This window comes from Electrophorus electricus, chromosome 4, assembly GCF_013358815.1.
Source record: "Electrophorus electricus isolate fEleEle1 chromosome 4, fEleEle1.pri, whole genome shotgun sequence".
NCBI lineage: Eukaryota > Metazoa > Chordata > Actinopteri > Gymnotiformes > Gymnotidae > Electrophorus > Electrophorus electricus.
In genome coordinates this window covers 31,108,188-31,126,565 of record NC_049538.1, presented here as the reverse complement: position 1 = coordinate 31,126,565, position 18,378 = coordinate 31,108,188, and the positions used below count along the sequence as shown (strand labels likewise).

At 45.6% G+C, this 18,378-nt stretch overlaps 2 protein-coding genes across 2 annotated transcripts in view; both read right to left on the bottom strand.

Moving 5' to 3' along the window:
- The window catches only part of mtss1la (MTSS I-BAR domain containing 2a), a 28,687-nt gene extending 17,704 nt beyond the window's left edge, over window positions 1-10,983 (bottom strand). The window contains 3 exon segments of the mRNA XM_035525658.1: window positions 4,811-4,884; window positions 5,082-5,143; window positions 8,802-10,983. Coding sequence (XP_035381551.1) covers window positions 4,811-4,884; window positions 5,082-5,143; window positions 8,802-8,870 — 205 coding nt within the window. The 5' untranslated portion in view covers window positions 8,871-10,983.
- Window positions 10,984-13,643: 2,660 nt separating this feature from the next.
- Window positions 13,644-18,185, bottom strand: mapk12a (mitogen-activated protein kinase 12a). Its single transcript, XM_027024157.2, has 12 exons — window positions 17,905-18,185; window positions 17,279-17,408; window positions 17,124-17,182; window positions 16,710-16,821; window positions 16,598-16,627; window positions 16,465-16,512; window positions 16,108-16,222; window positions 15,848-15,919; window positions 15,657-15,736; window positions 15,464-15,542; window positions 14,715-14,888; window positions 13,644-14,321 (listed from the first exon to the last, which is right to left on the bottom strand). Exons 1-12 carry the CDS (start codon window positions 18,021-18,023, stop codon window positions 14,248-14,250), a joined length of 1,092 nt encoding a protein of 363 aa, XP_026879958.2. The 5' UTR covers window positions 18,024-18,185; the 3' UTR covers window positions 13,644-14,247.
- Between the last annotated feature and the right edge of the window lie 193 nt (window positions 18,186-18,378).

The window sequence follows — 18,378 nt, the reverse complement described above, 5'->3', positions numbered from 1 at the left end:
AGTTATCCAGTCAGACATTATATATCTGGATGTTAGGATTCTGGCTCCCGTTTTCGCCAAATCCCTGTAATCTCATTAGTAAGAGCTGATTCTTGAGAGCAAGTAAAAAATAACATCGACACCAGCACCTTCACCAACACCTTCAAAGTTCCTTCACCAACACCTTGGCCCCTCCCTCTGTCTAGTAGTGAACGTCAGGAGCTTGGCCCCTCCCTCTGTCTAGTTAGTGAACGCAGGAGCTTGGCCCCTCCCTCTGTCTAGTAGGTGAACGTCAGGAGCTTGGCCCCTCCCTCTGTCTAGTAGTGAACGTCAGGAGCTTGGCCCCTCCCTCTGTCTAGTAGTGAACGTCAGGAGCTTGGCCACTCCCTCTGTCTAGTAGTGAACGTCAGGAGCTTGGCCCCTCCCTCTGTCTAGTAGTGAACGTCAGGAGCTTGGCCACTCCCTCTGTCTAGTAGTGAACGTCAGGAGCTTGGCCCCTCCCTCTGTCTAGTAGTGCACGTCAGGAGCTTGGCCCCTCCCTCTGTCTAGTAGTGAACGTGAGGAGCTTGGCCCCTCCCTCTGTCTAGTAATGAACGTGAGGAGCTTGGCCCCTCCCTCTGTCTAGTAGTGAACGTCAGGAGCTTGGCCCTTCCCTCTGTCTAGTAGTGAACGTCAGGAGCTTGGCCCCTCCCTCTGTCTAGTAGTGAACGTCAGGAGCTTGGCCCCTCCCTCTGTCTAGTAGTGAACGTCAGGAGCTTGGCCCCTCCCTCTGTCTAGTAGTGAACGTCAGGAGCTTGCCCCTCCCTCTGTCTAGTAGTGAACGTCAGGAGCTTGGCCCCTCCCTCTGTCTAGTAGTGAACGTCAGGAGCTTGGCCCCTCCCTCTGTCTAGTAGTGAATGTCAGGAGCTTGGCCCCTCCCTCTGTCTAGTAGTGAACGTGAGGAGCTTGGCCCCTCCCTCTGTCTAGTAGTGAACGTCCGGAGCTTGGCCCCTCCCTCTGTCTAGTAGTGAACGTCAGGAGCTTGGCCACTCCCTCTGTCTAGTAGTGAACGTCAGGAGCTTGGCCCCTCCCTCTGTCTAGTAGTGAATGTGAGGAGCTTGGCACCTCCCTCTGTCTAGTAGTGAATGTGAGGAGCTTGGCCCCTCCCTCTGTCTAGTAGTGAATGTGAGGAGCTTGGCCCCTCCCTCTGTCTAGTAGTGAATGTGAGGAGCTTGGCCCCTCCCTCTGTCTAGTAGTGAACGTGAGGAGCTTGGCCCCTCCCTCTACTGTTCCACCCTGGCCAACTGTAACATGTATTTGTTGTTTTAAATTTGTATATATCATATATAAGGTCTGAAATTTGTTTAAAATATATATTGACATTAAAATGAATAAAAAATTATTTCTAAAATCATATCAAATTTAATTTACTTTCAATCTATTTTCCACTGATACTGATTTAATCTTTGAGTGAATATCACATTACAGAAAAAAATTGTGTACTATGAACGCCAAGTTTTTCTATGGACGTTCCCTGGTTTTCCATGGACGTTCCTTGCTTCACTTTCTCACAGTATGAGGCAGATTAGCTCAAAAGGCGTTAAGAGGTACAGGCAAATTGACAAAGTGTCTTTGTTAATTTGATAAAGTTCAAGCCAAGAGTCTTGATGAAGCACTGGTGAGGATGAGTGTGATGGTGATATGGTGCACCACCTCTCACCCCCCCCCCCCACACACCCACACCCATCTGTCAATTCAGAGTACTCAGACAAGTTAGCAACATTTCCCCCCAACACACACACACACAAACACAGACACACACACACACACACACACACACACACCACACACACACACACACACACACACACAAACACAGACACACACACACACACACACACACACACACACACACACACAGTATTTGTCCTGTTCTGTATTTATTATTGTTTATTTAATGACATTTTGCACTATATTGGACTGTTTGCACTTGTGTAGCATGTTGTCTGTTGCACTGTTGTTTTGTGTTGCACCATGGTCCTGGAGGAACATTGTCTCGTTTTTGTTGTGTACTTGTATATAGCTGAAATGACAATAAAATCTCTTTGAACTTTGAACTCTGAACACACACACACACACACACACACACACACACACACACACACAAACACACACACACACAGACTGAGCAGTGGAAGCAGACCCCAGGGCCATCATTAAAACAATACCCAATTACTACACCTCTCTCCACCCAAGGAGGTGTGAGATCCCGCCCAAATCCCAAAGCCCTCGGTTAGCGTTCATCACCAAGAATAAGAAAATATGTAACAGATTACCAAAAAACAGAACAATGTTTTCCACAGAGATGCAGCCCTAACCTTCAGCCAAGCTACATGAACACACAGTGACTAGCAAGCGTGTCGACGCAGGCACAGGGGAACAAAGGTCATGCCAGTACAAAAGGGTTTTGAGTAAATATCGCCCCAAAAACATGGGTCCCATCTCACAAACATAAACATGCCTGTCTGACACATGCACTGGCAGGCTGGGTTCAAAGTCCCACATCTGTTCTGTAAACATAGACCATGATGTCACACCCATAAAGCCCAGGGGGAAATGCCAGCTGGGGAGGGAGGGAGAGAGAGTGTGTGTGTGTGTGTGTGTGTGTGTGTGTGTGTGTGTGTGTGTGTGTGTGTGAGGGAGAGAGAGAGAGAGAGAGAGAGAGAGCGAGAGAAAAGGATAACTGTCAAGGTAAAGCCAGGCTATTAAGTCCACTGCACATGCTTGTGTATACTGAGTAAAACTTTCCTGCTACAAGATACTAAATCCAGACACAAACGCCTGCGTTGCCTTGGTGATAATCTGCCTTGCTCTGATCACCTTAGGGGAAACAGAACAGCCTGTGCAGGCCAAACTCTCACCCCATCCAAAAGCAAAGCGCAAACACGTGACAGCGGCACTCCCTTATTTTTCAGTGCATCGCCAACTACATACCACTGCATCAGACACCTGAAACTGAACTATAGGAATGAGAGCAGTTCTGCACATGCTCAGAACCTAAACATGCTTTCAACAGAACATCCAGGAATACAACAGTCATTTTGGATTTGTTTACACGTATATCTGTATGTGTGCAGAGTTGTTTATACGTATATCTGCATGTGCGCAGATTTCTGTAAAATGTCCAACTGCTGACTGGCATCCCAGCAGCTCAGTAAGAGTGGTGAGGAAGTACCAGGGAGTTATGGTGTGTCACCAGTCATCACACTGACTGTGCTGTGAACTGAGATCCTGAGTGTGTGTCAATGGGGAGCTGTAGGATGAAGCTTGCGGCTCAAGATCGTCCTCCCAGCGAGACAGCCAGCTGTGCCAACCCTCCACCCACTCCTTCATTCATGACCCAGCAACTGCCAACACGTAGCAAGCTATCTCTGCTGCCCTGCAGGACAGTGTGGGTTTTGTTGCCACAACACAGACCAAAAATCACACATGCATGTCAATAAGCACATCAAGTATAAACATAAACACTATGAAATGGTTATAAGAAAACTGGTTTTGAATTTTATAAATGGATCAAAGTTGATTTCCCAAACAAAAGTATATGATATGTTCTCCTATGGTGAGCGTGTAATAAAATATAAAACAAACAGCTTTCAGAAGGTTTAAGGACAGGAGTTCGTTAAGGAAAGGGCCTTCAGTGCCAGTACTAAGGGTACACAGGGTTACTCACAGTAGTGCGTAGTAGTGAAGGTTAACCAGACAGTGCAGGCTGCAGCCATACCCACAATCCTCGGGGGCACACTGAGGGAATCTAGTTCACTGATGTGAGCAGGGCAATGGGAGGGGACAAGCTGACACTCTGAAGTCTGTTTGATGTTTCTGACAGGTCAAAGGGCGTGGAATACAGGTGATGGATGCCCAGCTGCTAAACACTCCCTGAAGGTTTTGCTCATTTTAAGATGGTGTAGTTGGGAATCTCAGCAGAGAGAGTCAGTGGGCATTGAAACAAGATGGTTGGAGGGGCAGATAGGCTGTGTCTGCCCCAGTGGAGCTGTATCTTAAACTGGGCCACAACACTAACGTCTGCATTCCAGAAACTGTGGCACTTCCAACACACGTGCCCAGCCCTTTCACTGCAGCACACATTTCTACCGCAGAAACATAATAATAATAATAAATTATGTACCATTAAATCACAATCATCAGCCTGAACTGAAAATCAAAATTGTGTGCACGTCTGATCCCGGTCTAATTTCCACTGGAAATCTGAATTTGCCCTAGCAGCTATATTCAGGTGACAGCCTTGGACACTCCTGTAGCCTGTAGCAACCGCCTGCACATTCACACGGCGTGTTCACTGCAGTGGCTCGCAGTCTTCTCTGCGCTCCTGCTTAGCGGGCAGATAAGATTACGCGCTTCAGGCTGAAGGATGGAGCTGGAGGGATGTGGCATACCGAGAAACAGGCACATGCTGACATGGGTAACCCGTACCACGGCCCCCAGCTGTGTCTGACCCACACCTTCACAAGTGGGCCAGGGAAAACTGGCGAGTGGAGAGGTCGAGGCTGGACGACCCGATGAAATCAAACAAGATCCATTTCCTGATAATCTCACTGTGGGAGAACAAAGCCCCATTTTGATAAGAGCTCAAATTTGGGAAGGTCAGTGAAAGAAAACTAAAAGCCACATGCCTACCACAGTAATAATCCATCAGTAATAATCCAGCACTACTAATCCAGCAGTGTTAATCCAGCACTACTAATCCAGCAGTGTTAATCCAGCACTACTATCTACATTTGACCAGAATGGCTTCATCTCCTTGTCTTCAACCATCTTTGTCCAGGAATTTTACCTCTTGCGTTTGTCGCCATGTCAGCCACCTTCTGGAAGGCGTCGAGGAACGCTGCCGTCACCAACACGGTGTTCCTGAGGAATGTCCGGAGAAACAACGAGACACAGCGTCACTGCCGTGGCCGGCTACGCTCAGAGCAGCTCAAAAAAAACGTAAACTAAACTAACAAAACAAAGTCAGGATTCATGCTTTAGTCTGGTCACCACAGTCCTCGGCAATCAGGAAGGATAGGCTCATCTCTGTCCCATTCTCTAGAGGTACAAGAACTCACCTGAGTTGTGAGTGTAGCTTTGTGGCCTTCGCACCAAAGTCCTCCCAGACCGGGTATGAGTTCTGGAGGAAAAACATGGGTCCTGGTTAGAGAGTCATACATCACACCTGGAGTTCCATCACCCACCCACATTCTTTGACTTATACATGCCGATACACACACACCAGTCTTTCACATCCCCAAGAAAGATCTCAGACTGGGAACAGATGTTTACTCGAGGATAAACAGACATAAGAGCTGGGCTTGTAAAAGAAACTGCTAAAAGCATTCCCATGTACGAGAGACTAGCCTGAGCCCAGGTGTGTTAAGAGAACAGAAAAGGAGAGGCTGTATAGAGAATTAGAAAGACTTTAGAAAACTGTGACCTGTCTTAAAGGTGTGTAACACTGGGCACCTATAATGGCGATGGATCACAAACACTTTTCAAAAGACTTACACACTCACTGGAGGTAACTGCAGGTAGCCAGACAAGCAAAAAAGGAAACGCACTCAGTTCCCATTAACAGTTAGATGTGAGATCCTTGTATTGTCTGTGTATTCCCTCTAGGTCCTGATCAGACCAACAGTGTTTAAACAGAAACACTTCTGTCTGCTGGCACTGACCAATGAAAAACTCCACACGTGTAGTTTAGTAAAAATAAGATGATAAAATGTCATTCTTTTCATGAGCACATAAAGCTTACTTTTTTACAAAACATAACATTGCTCATTGTAGCTTTGTAAATGCCAAACTGGTGCAAGGCTGAACTACAGACATACATTCAAATTCAGTAAAATTCATGTTCAAAAATCCAGGTTCATGTCCGGACACTTTTTTCTCTTTTACTCACACACGCTCTTGTTACGGCCATGCTAAACGCTTGGCCCTGCACAGCTAGATCTGGGACCCCTTTCTCCCAGCCACAGGTGCCTAATTAACTTTCCTGTCGTGCGGAGTCGAAGGCCCGTGTAGTGAATAAGTCCTAGGCAGATGAAGAGAAGAGGTTGATGAAGGTTAAGAAAGACCCACTATCCTACAAATCTAAGCGAGACGTCCATTCTCACGTAGCACGAACATCGGTACTGTCAAACCAGGGTTGTTTGTTTGTGTTTGTGTGTGTGCCTCATTTGCTTATACTGAAACCTGCTAACGCTTACACAGTATAACGAGGCATTTTTCTGCATGAACAGGTGAGGGAATGACTGAGGTATCCAAGGCATTCTTTCATTCTTTTCTAAGACGCATCCACAAATCAAGGCACCTTAAGTTCCAGTGGTGCAGGACCTCGTGATCTCACCAGGTATAAAACACTATACTGAATTAAATCTTTGCATCTCTAGGCTACTTAGCTTCCAGATAGTATCTTCAAATCCTTTCTAATTCTGCTTAAGGTCAAAGGTTAGCCCCAGACTGAACACAGATCTGTCTCAAACTGACTTCCGGTCTCTTCAGCGGCCATTGCTCTACCAAATACTCTCACCCTCCTTATCAATGCAAATGAATTTGCTCTCAACCTCATTATGGGATTTCAAGTGAAAATATAATGCATTTAACAAGTAATGCATTTAACAATGGCTCAGTGGTTAAGGTACTTGACTAGTAGTCAGAAGGTTATCAGTTCAAGTGACCACTGCCATAATTGTAAGTCGGGTGGGATAAAAGCATCAGCTAAATTCTGTAAATGTAAATATGTCATCAGAAGATCTTTCCCTGTCACCAGCTGTATCTTGGACACATTCCACACTTCCTGCTGTCTCTTTCTGGGAGTTCACATGCTGCATTCTGAACAACTGTAAACGTGCCGAGTCTAGACCTTCTCGGCAGAGCAGGCTTCAGGCCAGAGTGAGAGATGATGATGATGATGATGATGATGATGATGATGATGGCCATCTGTGAGCAGCAGTCACCATCACTACTAAGAGAGAGAATGCATTCTACAACTGGAACCTTAGAAGGCTGCAACCACAGCTGCCTGGACCCCTCACTGTCTAGATCCATAATTACCTAGAGCCCTAGCTGCCTGGACCCCTCACTGTCTAGATCCATAATTACCTAGAGCCCTAGCTGCCTGGACCCCTCACTGTCTAGATCCATAATTACCTAGAGCCCTAGCCGCCTGGACCCCTCACTGTCTAGATCCATAATTACCTAGAGCCCTAGCCGCCTGGACCCCTCACTGTCTAGATCCATAATTACCTAGAGCCCTAGCTGCCTGGACCCCTCACTGTCTAGATCCATAATTACCTAGAGCCCTAGCTGCCTGGACCCCTCACTGTCTAGATCCATAATTACCTAGAGCCCTAGCTGCCTGGACCCCTCACTGTCTAGATCCATAATTACCTAGAGCCCTAGCTGCCTGGACCGCTTGCTGTCTAGAGCCCTAGCTGCCTAAACCATAGCTGCTTGATCCGTAGCAACCTAGAACTCCTCCAGCACACACTACACACACTTTCTATTCTCTGCACTGGGTTCACATGTTTCCAAATCCACTGTCGAGTGTGAAACCTGAGCTCTGGCTGCAAGCATTTCAAGACTTCATCACTGAAAAGAGCTAAGAAAGTCAAGCATGTGGTTGGGACGACACATTATAGCATATCAGATATCTAACTGGGCAGCGGGTGGGTGCACAGTTGTCTTTATTTCTGAGCAGTTACTTTGAACTCTCTGTGACCTTTTTCAAGTGTAGAACTAATTCTTTGAATATAACCCTTGGTGGGTTAGTGACAATGGCACACAGGTACTTTCACACTTATACGCATCTTTACGTGCAACCTTACATGTGTCATGCACTTTTCTGACATCACATCGCTGTGTGACCTGTAAAAATAACACTACATTAAATGTTTCCGCCTTGTTTCTACACAAATACAGAATATGTTTGTATCAGTGCCGTATAACACCCTGTACTTGCAGGATACGGCAGTGATGTAATCATCTGCCCCCAGTACAGCTTCCTTCACCCTCCTGGAAGTGAAATTAACCTGAGACTCAATAACCTCTGACCTCAAATCCAATCACCTTTTTACCGCACATTAAACTAATGGCGCTGTAGTGATCCAATCCGTCTCTAACTGGTCTAAGTATAACTGATGGTCTGTAAGATATAAGATATAACATATATAACATTCATTTCCACTCTTATTCTTTTGTCTCGCCTCCACTAGAAACTATAATCACGAAACAACGAAGACTTTACGATAGCGTGCTGAAGGCGCGCGCAGATATTAAGGCGTCTGCACGCGCGGCCGATCCGCTCTAATGCGTATCGACTGCTGAAGTCCACGAGCGGACAATGGTTGTCATGGACCTCGGGTCTGTATTAGCGGGCGTTTGTCTCCGCCAGTACCAAAGAAATAATGGGAAGCTTTTTTTCCTCTCGGTCCTGGTTCAAGCAGAATATGTCATTTTATTCAGAGACGCGAGAAACTGAAACTCGTCACGCGTAAAGAGGCGCGTGGCTGTCATAACACAGTAACTGGTCTAGCTCTGTTTACACCCTGTGCACGAGGGTGGTGGCTCGTGATATCGCTGAAACGCGATTATTAGGGAGGCTTTCTCAGGATATTGTAGATGACCCACCGCGAAACGATTTGATTTTCTGCATCAGAACCACGCGCTTTGCGCCACGTCCAGTTGTCCTGACTCACAGCAGCAGCTCGAGGCCAAACAAAGGCAGTAAAACGCATCTGTGGTTGCGCTGTGCACACTGCCTGCTGTGTATCACACAAACGTGCTGGTACCTTCATGTCGTTGACGATGGTCTGGAAGAGTCCACCCAGAGCCCCGCACTCTTTCTCCACACTCTCCATGGTCTCAGACGAATGCGCGAACTACGGTGGATTATATTCTACTCCAAATAATCCGACGTCCAGGTTAGGCGCAGAGAGGCGGCCGGCCCGTCACATCCCTTTTACAAGCCAGTCGCTTCGGATTAAAAACGCGCTGTACACGTCGGCTGGATATCGACAAAAGAAAAGACGTGTCGGTGGCTTTTTGCCCGTTTGTCAGGAGATGATGGCTGGAGTGAAAAGATTTGCCTCTCCCCTCCCGGCGCTCAAACTACGCTCCGCAAAACGATACCGCCAACGACTGCTCGAGCATACTATTAGACTTTGCACTAAACCCTCTCCAGGCGCATAAGGAAACGTGCGGCAGAAGAGGCTGTCGATACCGGCCCGGTAATCGTAAGTTTAGGATGAAACGGCATTCGGTGATGCGGCGGGCGATGTGAAACTCGATACTGGAAGCACGGAGGAGCCCGACTGGTGCTGAGCACGAGAGGGAGGGACTTAAGTGTGGACATATGGCAAGTTGGTCTGTATGGACAGAGGACAATTGAACCACGGTCTTCTTCTCCTGAAGAATCTCCACAAGAAAGTGCTTTTGTTGACGAGGTCAATAGCCCAGCTGGCATTCATCGCGTTTGGTCGACGTAGCGCATGTGGTTCTTGCTAAATAAAACCTTTTTTAATGCTTTGTAAATGAAGTCAGCATGAATTGTTTCAGCATTCTCAAGCCTTTAAATAATGTATGTCGCGTGAATCTAACGATAATCTCTCCGGTTTATCCTCTGTCCCTGTTGGGATGCGTTGGAGGCCAAGGTGGGAGTACTGAGAACATTTATTAACCTTGAGGGGAGGGAACAGGAACTAGACGTTTACAGACCAAACGGCATTTACAAAACAACAATAGCAAACGAACGGGTTTGGAGTTTTTTGTGCTTATTCAGCACCTAGATTGCTTCTAATAAAAGCAAATGGCGTTTTTTTAATTGTTAGTTTCGAAAGCAGCTCAGCGTGCAGAGGGGGTGCTTGACTTGGCCATAGGCGCTCGTGCTCCGGGGTGATTCATGATGCCCCTTCACCTGCCCCGCATTCCAGCCATCTGCCCCGCAGCACAGCTCCGGAGATAACACACGGGAACGGACGACTCTGCACCCATAAAGTGCTGATTTACCTCGAGTCCTCAGATTCGGAGAGTGGTGCTATACACGTGTGACGGAGTCCGGTTATACAACCACGAGGTGGACAAAACAGGGGGAAGGTGTTACACGAGCTCGAGCTGCTTTGAACTGCTGATCGTGATCGCGGGTCTCAGTGCAGCACTTACTGCTGCATAAACAGGCCCTCTTGCGCATATGTTGTCTTTAGGGAGACATAACAGAGGGAAATTCTGAAATGATCAAACACATGTCGAATGATTTATGAATGGCTTCATATCGGTTTTCTGCTTGATAAGACATACTGTTTTTCCAGTGACTCTTCTCACGTGCGGCAGGGTTTTGCGCTCGTGCCGTCTCTGGTGCGTTTTTTAACAGGCGGATTCCTGAATATGATAGTATGCGGTACTGTGACACAGCATTCATTGAAATCTATTTTAAATCTTTGTTAATATGTTAAGATTCAAGCCGATAACCTTTGTTTTTGTTATTGTCATTGTTGTTGTTTTGTTTTGAGGTTTATTGAGAATATCTTTATATTTTATTAAAATTCCTGCCGGGATGGTTTCATTTACATGTGGTACAGACTGTAGACTATGAATTGACCACATTTTCCTGGAGAATTGCTAAAGAAATCTAAGACTTCTGAAAATTCCTCACGAGGAGCGGGCTGTCGCATCGCTCCTGTTACATCACTTACATCTAGAACATTCTGTTCATGAAACCAAACGATAACGTTCGCCAGGAAAATTATTCTGAACCTTCAGTGTTTTTGCTGCGGAAATACCCCAAAGCTTCACACTTTCTCTTGCGAGAGCAGAGGAGACTCTGTCCTAGCTGTGTGGTACTGGAGTTGTGACCTGCGCTATCAACTCAGAGAAGCCCAGTCTGCACAAACTCAATCCGACTCTAGGATCAGATGCTGGGATCCTTGCAGATGGAAACACTTACGAGCATATGAGAAACACATCGAATTTTTTATGCTTCCATAATTATGCAATAAATCTACATCTAAATGATGAGACATAAAACATTGTGTGAATGATACAGGAAACTGTGAAACGTTAGGAAAAATAATTATTTCTGTGTTTCTAATTCTAATCCGTTATAAAGAAATGTATAGTGATCACTCAAGTGATCTTGCATTTGACTAATAAGCATTTAGAAAGGTGTCCAACTTTTTGGTAAACGTTTATTTTTTCCAACCACAGTGTTTAAAGTGCTCCTCTAACCGTGGTCTGACTCGAGCCCGTCTGTGGTCCGTCCGGAACTTCTCGTCGTTCCTCCGTCTCCACAGTTCCCGCTGAGGCCTGGACTCATCCCAGCTCCACGAGCCACGCCGGGTCCTTTAACGGGAACGTGCGAGCCCGTGCAATTTCCTCTCGCGCTGTCTGCTGAGTCAGGCCGGTCCGTATCACGTGAAGGGACGTGAAACGGTTTTCTGTTCCTCAGAAGGAGAGAAGAGGTCCCAATACAGCCACAGCGCGACTTTACCGGCCTCGGAACAGTTCAGCGCTCACTCGGAGAAAACACCACACGCATTCGTAACACACATGGTCCATATTTAGCAAATGACAAATTTGTAGAGAAGTTTAATTCAGCAATTTCCTGTTTACCAAAGAAGCCCCATCTGAAGATTATTTAAAATTGTGATTTTTTAAATCTTTTTTTTTTAGAGCCAACCTCTTTTGCCATAGAACATATTTCATTATTATTTGAATTATGCAAAGGGAAGATCTTCAAGACAAATACTTGCACTTCACGATCAAGACTTAACTGACATATGCAGAGGGAAGCAGAGAACCAGCAGTTGCTCAGTTAAGTCAGGTTGGGGTGGTTTATAGCACAAATTAATGAATAAACCCCAAAGTCATATTCTCATTTCAGTTCAAATAGCCAAAATGATTGCAGTCATAAAATAATTTCATTTTAGATAAATGCCTTACCGCATGGCTGAAACAATCTCATTTCACACTGATGTCTGGCTGGTGTCTGGACTCCAATTTGGAACCACTGGGCTAATACACACAAAATGTCCTCCGTTCTGTTTGACTGGGATTCATAATTAATCCAAAAAAGAAGAAGCTCCATTCATCCAATAAGAGTGAACTGCTAAAACTATGCCAAATATGTAAGCACTCTTCAGAACTGGAAGAGAGATTTATTCTCACTTTACATTTCTGTTGTGCAAGGCGGACTCGTAAAGTGCAGAACCCTGCAGACAGAGCCCATGGGGGAGTGTTACAGGGGAAGCAGAAGCAGGCATCAGGAACACCGCAGGTTTATCCAGCACAGACAGGCCTCGCACGGCCGCTACTACACTGCCTGCTTAGCCAGGAGTCACGCATTTACAGTATAACAGATCACCGACTGCGAGAGTGATTCAAGTGTATGCACATATTGGATATAGATGGTTTATTGTTTGATTTTTTGTGTCTTGTGTTCTCTGTCTGTTTTATGTTTGATTTTATAATTGGAAAATGGTGCGCTATTTCCATAGATTTCAATATCAAGGGAGCTCCTGGTTATATAAAGGTTAAAAAAATGAGCTCATTTTAAAAATGTTAAGGAAATGGTTAAACACAAATACGTTTCCTAAAATGAGTTAGAAACATGTGGGCACAGATCCCATTAATACCGGTACTGGAGAACTCTGTGTGAACAGTATGCAAATCATGAGAAGTGGATTGGCTGATTAATTCCCTGCCCCAGTCTCCAGACTCCATGTCTGGTGTTAATAATAGTCTCTAACATACTCAGTGTCAGTGTGGCTGGCAGAACGGGACGGTCTCTGGAGCCAGGGTGCACGTCCAGAGACCCCACAGACAAACATGTCCTGCTGGGATTTCACAGGCAAACAATCTGGCAGCTGGCTGAGCTGAGGGCGAGCTGTGCGGCACTGGGACATCCGCTTTCTGTCGAAACATCTGGCACAGGAAACGAGAGCTGGATGACAAATTAAATTCCCCTTCGTGTGTTCCTCTGGCCAGCCAGCTCCGACTTGCACAGAGCATAGGGGAGGCGTGTGGATGTTACTCATAATCTCCACCCCTACAGCCAAAGCGCTATCCACACCGCTCCGTGGGTGGAAATCTCTGGATCACAGTTGTTCTCCTTGCTCTAAGTGGGCGTTAAAAAGAGTTTGATAATTACCTAATGAAAACCTAGTGTTATAGCAGGAAAAAGACAAAAATCTTCACGAAGGGAAATACAGGTACATCCTTTTTGGCTGTTTTTCAGTCACACACTCGGGGCCGTGGTAATTTTCTAAGTAACATATGCGCAGGTGCTGCCCTCTGCTGGCCCTCTAAGCACACAGCTCCGAGGCTGCTGACGGAAACACAGTTCCTCTAAGCACTACAATTCACCGCGACAGACCGCTGGACTTAGAAAAGTAGGCATTTTTGTGAGTTTTAATGAATAACAGTCATTAAATGGTTTATGTAGTTCTAAAATAATATTTGAATGTTTTCCTATACTGTTCAATTATTTGTGGTTGTTCATTTGGATTCAATAAACAGTTTACAATCCCTGATTCTGAAAAACCATGACAAAATACGAAAATGTTCGTCCACATAATAGAACCATACAAACCTATGTTTTAACAGTAATATACCAAAGGCAGAAAACCCACCAAATTAAGTGACCTAATAAACCAAACTGTGTTTATTAGAAATAGAACAGAAAATAGTTTCAGAGTCATTGTGGCAAAAGATCTGAAACCTGGCTTAAGCTTTAAAAAAAACAACAACTGTAAACTGTGTAAACTGTAAATGGATGGCCATGAGGACATACACAGATAAAGACATGGACAACGTGTGCCTGTACACAATATGGCACCACTGTGTTTGGCTGTTTGGGCAAAGCTATTCTGAAACAGACAGGTCACACCTTGACACTCAGGTGTTTTTAGTTTCTCAATAATTACTTGGGCAAAAAAAAGGTGCATGGCCTCGTTTCAGTTCGATTTGTGTACATACAAACACTACACATGCCATAAACATACAGTAAGAATACATACACTACACACATACACTACACACTGCATAAATATACAGCAAGAACACTCCACTCACATACACCACACACAGTAAGAACACGTACACTACACACTCCATAAACATACAGGAAGAACATGTAGAGTACATACATGCTACACACACATACAGCAGGAACACAGGACACTCAGAAAGACCTAAGGACACCATCTGGTTCAAGCTGCAGTCCTGAATATGGAGGAGTCCTGTTCAGAGTGCAGTCTCCTTCGTCTCTGCTACCACCAGAGGGGGCTTGAATGTTAAAATCTCCTTGTGAACTAATTCTGAAAGACAGAAAGGAAAGAGAGTTTACTCAGTCGAGGGACATGGACCAAGTCAGTTCTGTAGTACAAATACCACTCAGTGGAGTGAAAGCTGAGAAACATTTAACACACACTTTTAATAGAAGTATAAGAACTTGAAGAATTGCAACAGTACTCTCTCAACACACACACACACACACACGACGTTTCATTAATAAGTGCATTTCAAGTCACTGGATCTTCAGTAACTGGTTACAGATATTAGACTGAGACTGGGTTTAAAATGTTTGAGTTTTTCCCCGTTCAATTTCCACGAATGCTAAACAAACAATCCACATCCTGACTTTGTCTGTACATCGTATTTCTGCGGGAGATTTCTCGTGCGCTACGACTTGGTCCATGCGGGCCACGTACTCTTCCACTGCTCCACGGACTGCTCCGCATTGTCAGGTGAGTGATCGTAGGGTGGAGCCTCGGTCTCCTCCTCTGGATCGCGGAACTCAGTGAAGTAGGGGAGGGCCAGCCCTTCAGCTGCCGTCACCCGGCTGTCTGGATCCAACAACAGCATGGCCTCCAGCGCGGAGATCGCTGCAGACGGCAAAGAACACGCACGTGCACACACAGACCTATAATTCACTCCAAACGCCTGACAGGGACTTGGGCTCAAGACGTTTTCTTGATGACCGGTGAGAGGAAGTGACGGTGCAGCGTAGCTGTGGACGTGTACCACACAGTGCACTGACGGGTGGAGTATGATGGGTGGAGTACAACTGATGGAGTATTAACTGGAGTCCTATGTTGACTGACTAAAACTCTAGTACTTATTGATTGGTATTGTGCATTACACTGATCTTGACTGCTTCTATGTTGACAAACTCTAGTCCTTATTGTTTATTGCACTGATTGTTGTCTGTTATAGAGCTTATATGTGTTTCACACTTCTAGGTATCAGCACTGATCCCTGTATTTCTACAGTATTCTAGTTCACTGGTATTTTGGATTCTAACCTACTGTACTGTACTGTACTAAGGTGTGTTCTATGAGGAAATGACAAAGCACTTTGTAAGTCGCTCTGGATAAGAGTGTCTGCGAAACGCCGTACATGTAAACGTAAATGAGTACAGCGGGCGGAGTACGTGTGGAACACCCATTATGTCTCTTACCTTGTGGGTTGATGTTTGGCATAATAGATTGGAGATCTTTCTTTTTAAGTCTGGGTAGCTTCTGAATGTAATTTCTAGCCTGGAGAGAGCAGACAGTTAAGAAACTGGCAATCGTAGAGCTCTTTGTGAATCGTAGATCTCTCTCTCAGCCATGGTGCGAGTGGATGGAGGGATATGTTACGTTACATCTTACATCCTGAGACTGTAGTTTGGAGATGAACTCCTGTGTGGGTGTTCCTGTAATCTTCATGATTTCAGTCAGCTGATCCAGGTCTGAGGTGTTCAGGTCAAGGGTCAACAGACACGAGACAAGCTCATATGACACTGCTTCATTGGACTATTCAGGTATAAGCCCTCCATAGGGCATTGTGAGAGCTGGGATACGGTCATTCCCTTTGAAGAGCGGCCTTCCCATAAGCATCTCTGCCATGATACAACCAACAGACCAGATGTCCACTGGAAAGAAAAAGAAGCAAGAAGACATTTAAGCACCATGCTCAAATGTGAGTCTGCTTACAGATCTAAATCCATCTGGACGGGACCGAGACCCCATCCCTTTCTATCTGAGCGGAGCTTCGCCTCACACACTCCCAACAGAGACACCGGATCGGTTTTAGCCCCACCCTCCTGATGCTATGACTCACCGGTCTTTGTGTAGTGCATCCAGTTGAGGATGACCTCAGGGGCCCTGTACCAGCGAGTGACCACATAGCCAGTCATCTCACTGTCTGCTTGTCTCGCCAGTCCAAAGTCCAGGATCTGCCCGTACATCATAATCCCCAATACATCATATAATCCCCATTGTAACACATAATTCTCACTATATCCTATAATCCCCAATACATCATATAATCCCCATTGTAACACATAATTCTCACTATATCCTATAATCCCCATTATATCATATAATCCCCATTGTAACACATAATCCCAACTTCAGCCATCTTTCATCTCGTCTTCTTAGTTCATGTATGAAGCCAATGTGGTAAGAAGGGAGGCACCTTTAGCTCGCACTCTTCATTGATAGCCAGATTGCCTGGCTTGAGGTCCTGAAAGTTAAGAGCAGGTGTGGGTGAGCATAAACACACCACCAATCCAGCAACGTGTGGCAGCAGAGAAGGACAAGCATCTTACCCGGTGTATAATCCCAGCAGCGTGGATGTACTGTGGACGAGAGGGTAACTGCGTGGGTAAGGTACGGAGTGTATGCCTTCTCTATGGTATGCGTGTTTCTGAAAACACTCACCTTAAGTCCTCTCAGAATCTGGTAGACGAGGTACTGAATTCTCTCCTCAGAAAGTTTCTCCATCTTCATCAACTTTCCAAGGTCAGTACCCATGAAAGGCATGACCAAGTAACTGAGAGAGAAAAAGGTCATGTTGGGGTCATGGTTTTCAGTCCACTTAACAAGACCGTCTGTATACAAGGACGTTTCTGATCGAGCTGTACTCACGGGCAGTGACACAGGACGTACACACAGAAACACAATGCTCATTTACTTATAGAACCTTTGCTGTCAAGATACTCAGCCCTTTTCAGAATAAAAGGTGCTGCGTTAAAAAAAAAAAAAAAAAAACTTTCAAGACAAGTATGTCTTCAAAGACAAGATATGCAAGATACAGGTATCAGACAGAAACTAAGGAATAGGAACAACACTCACAAGTCTTGGAACATATCCAGTGACAGGTCTGGAGTAAAAACATCCAGGAGTCCAATAACCTGCAGCCAGAGAAGCAAAGACAGGGCTTACAGCCTACCAAAGTTAGATGAACGGAGAACGTGCTCCGTGAATCAGGCCATGTTTGAGTTCCTTACATTATCGTGCTTCATGTGTTTGAGTAGGCGGAGTTCTCGGTAGGCCCTCTTGGCAAAAAGTTCTGACTGAAATGGACGCTGGAGTTTCTTGATGGCAACCTTTGACCCCGTAAAGCGGTCCAGAGCAGAACTAGGGACAACATGGCCAGCACCCTTAATTATTGGGAAAATATAGTTTAAAATGTAATCATCTACGTGCATAACACACCACAAGAATGGTGTTTATATACACACACACACACACACACACACACACACACACACACACACACACACGTGTATAACCGCGTTGTCCGTTTTTTATTGTTGTTGTTTTTAGACGGGGATTTTCTGTGTAAAAAGAGTTTGAATCCTTGGTTTGCACTTTGTTTTTGGGCACTGATCCATATATCAGTTTCGCTGGGCACGTTTTAAACAGGACTAACCAGCTGCGCCCACGCGCCCTCTAAGGCGGCTGTGTTGCTGCGTCGGAAAACCGTCGAACATCGAACCGAAAGCGGAAACAAGGGCGCGTGAAAGAAACATGCTGTAAAGCAGACCAGTACCCCGAGTACTGGGATAATACCAGTCCGTGCGGCATGTAAAGCAGATCGTGTCGTGTGGACAGTGTAGTGCCGAACACTTACCACACTATTCCATACGCGCCTGTCCCCACCTGCCTCAAATCTCTGTACCGATCCGCCACTTCCCACTTGGTTTTATTCACATCGTGGCGGTAATATCCAAGTCTCGTGTAGGTCGTCATTGTGAGGTGTAAAAGTGTGTCCCAGATCAGCGAGTGGCAGGCGCGGCTGACACGGAGGACTGACACACCTGCACCCGGAGCCTACCTGCGCCCGCGCGAGGAGCCACCCACACCAGCACACACGTCACGTCGGAAAGAAAGAAAATGAAAACGACTCGAGATCACGTCTTCCCCTTTATTAAATAAAGAGGCGACGATCTGTAAAGTTTGGCAATTTGTTCATTACCAAACACTGCGTGGTATGGAAACGGAGAAAATGTTCAAAATTAGTGCTACTGCTTAAAAAAAAGATATTCCGTTCAATTAATAGGGTTTTTTTTTTCATAGATTTTTTTTACGGAGTTGAGAACAGCAC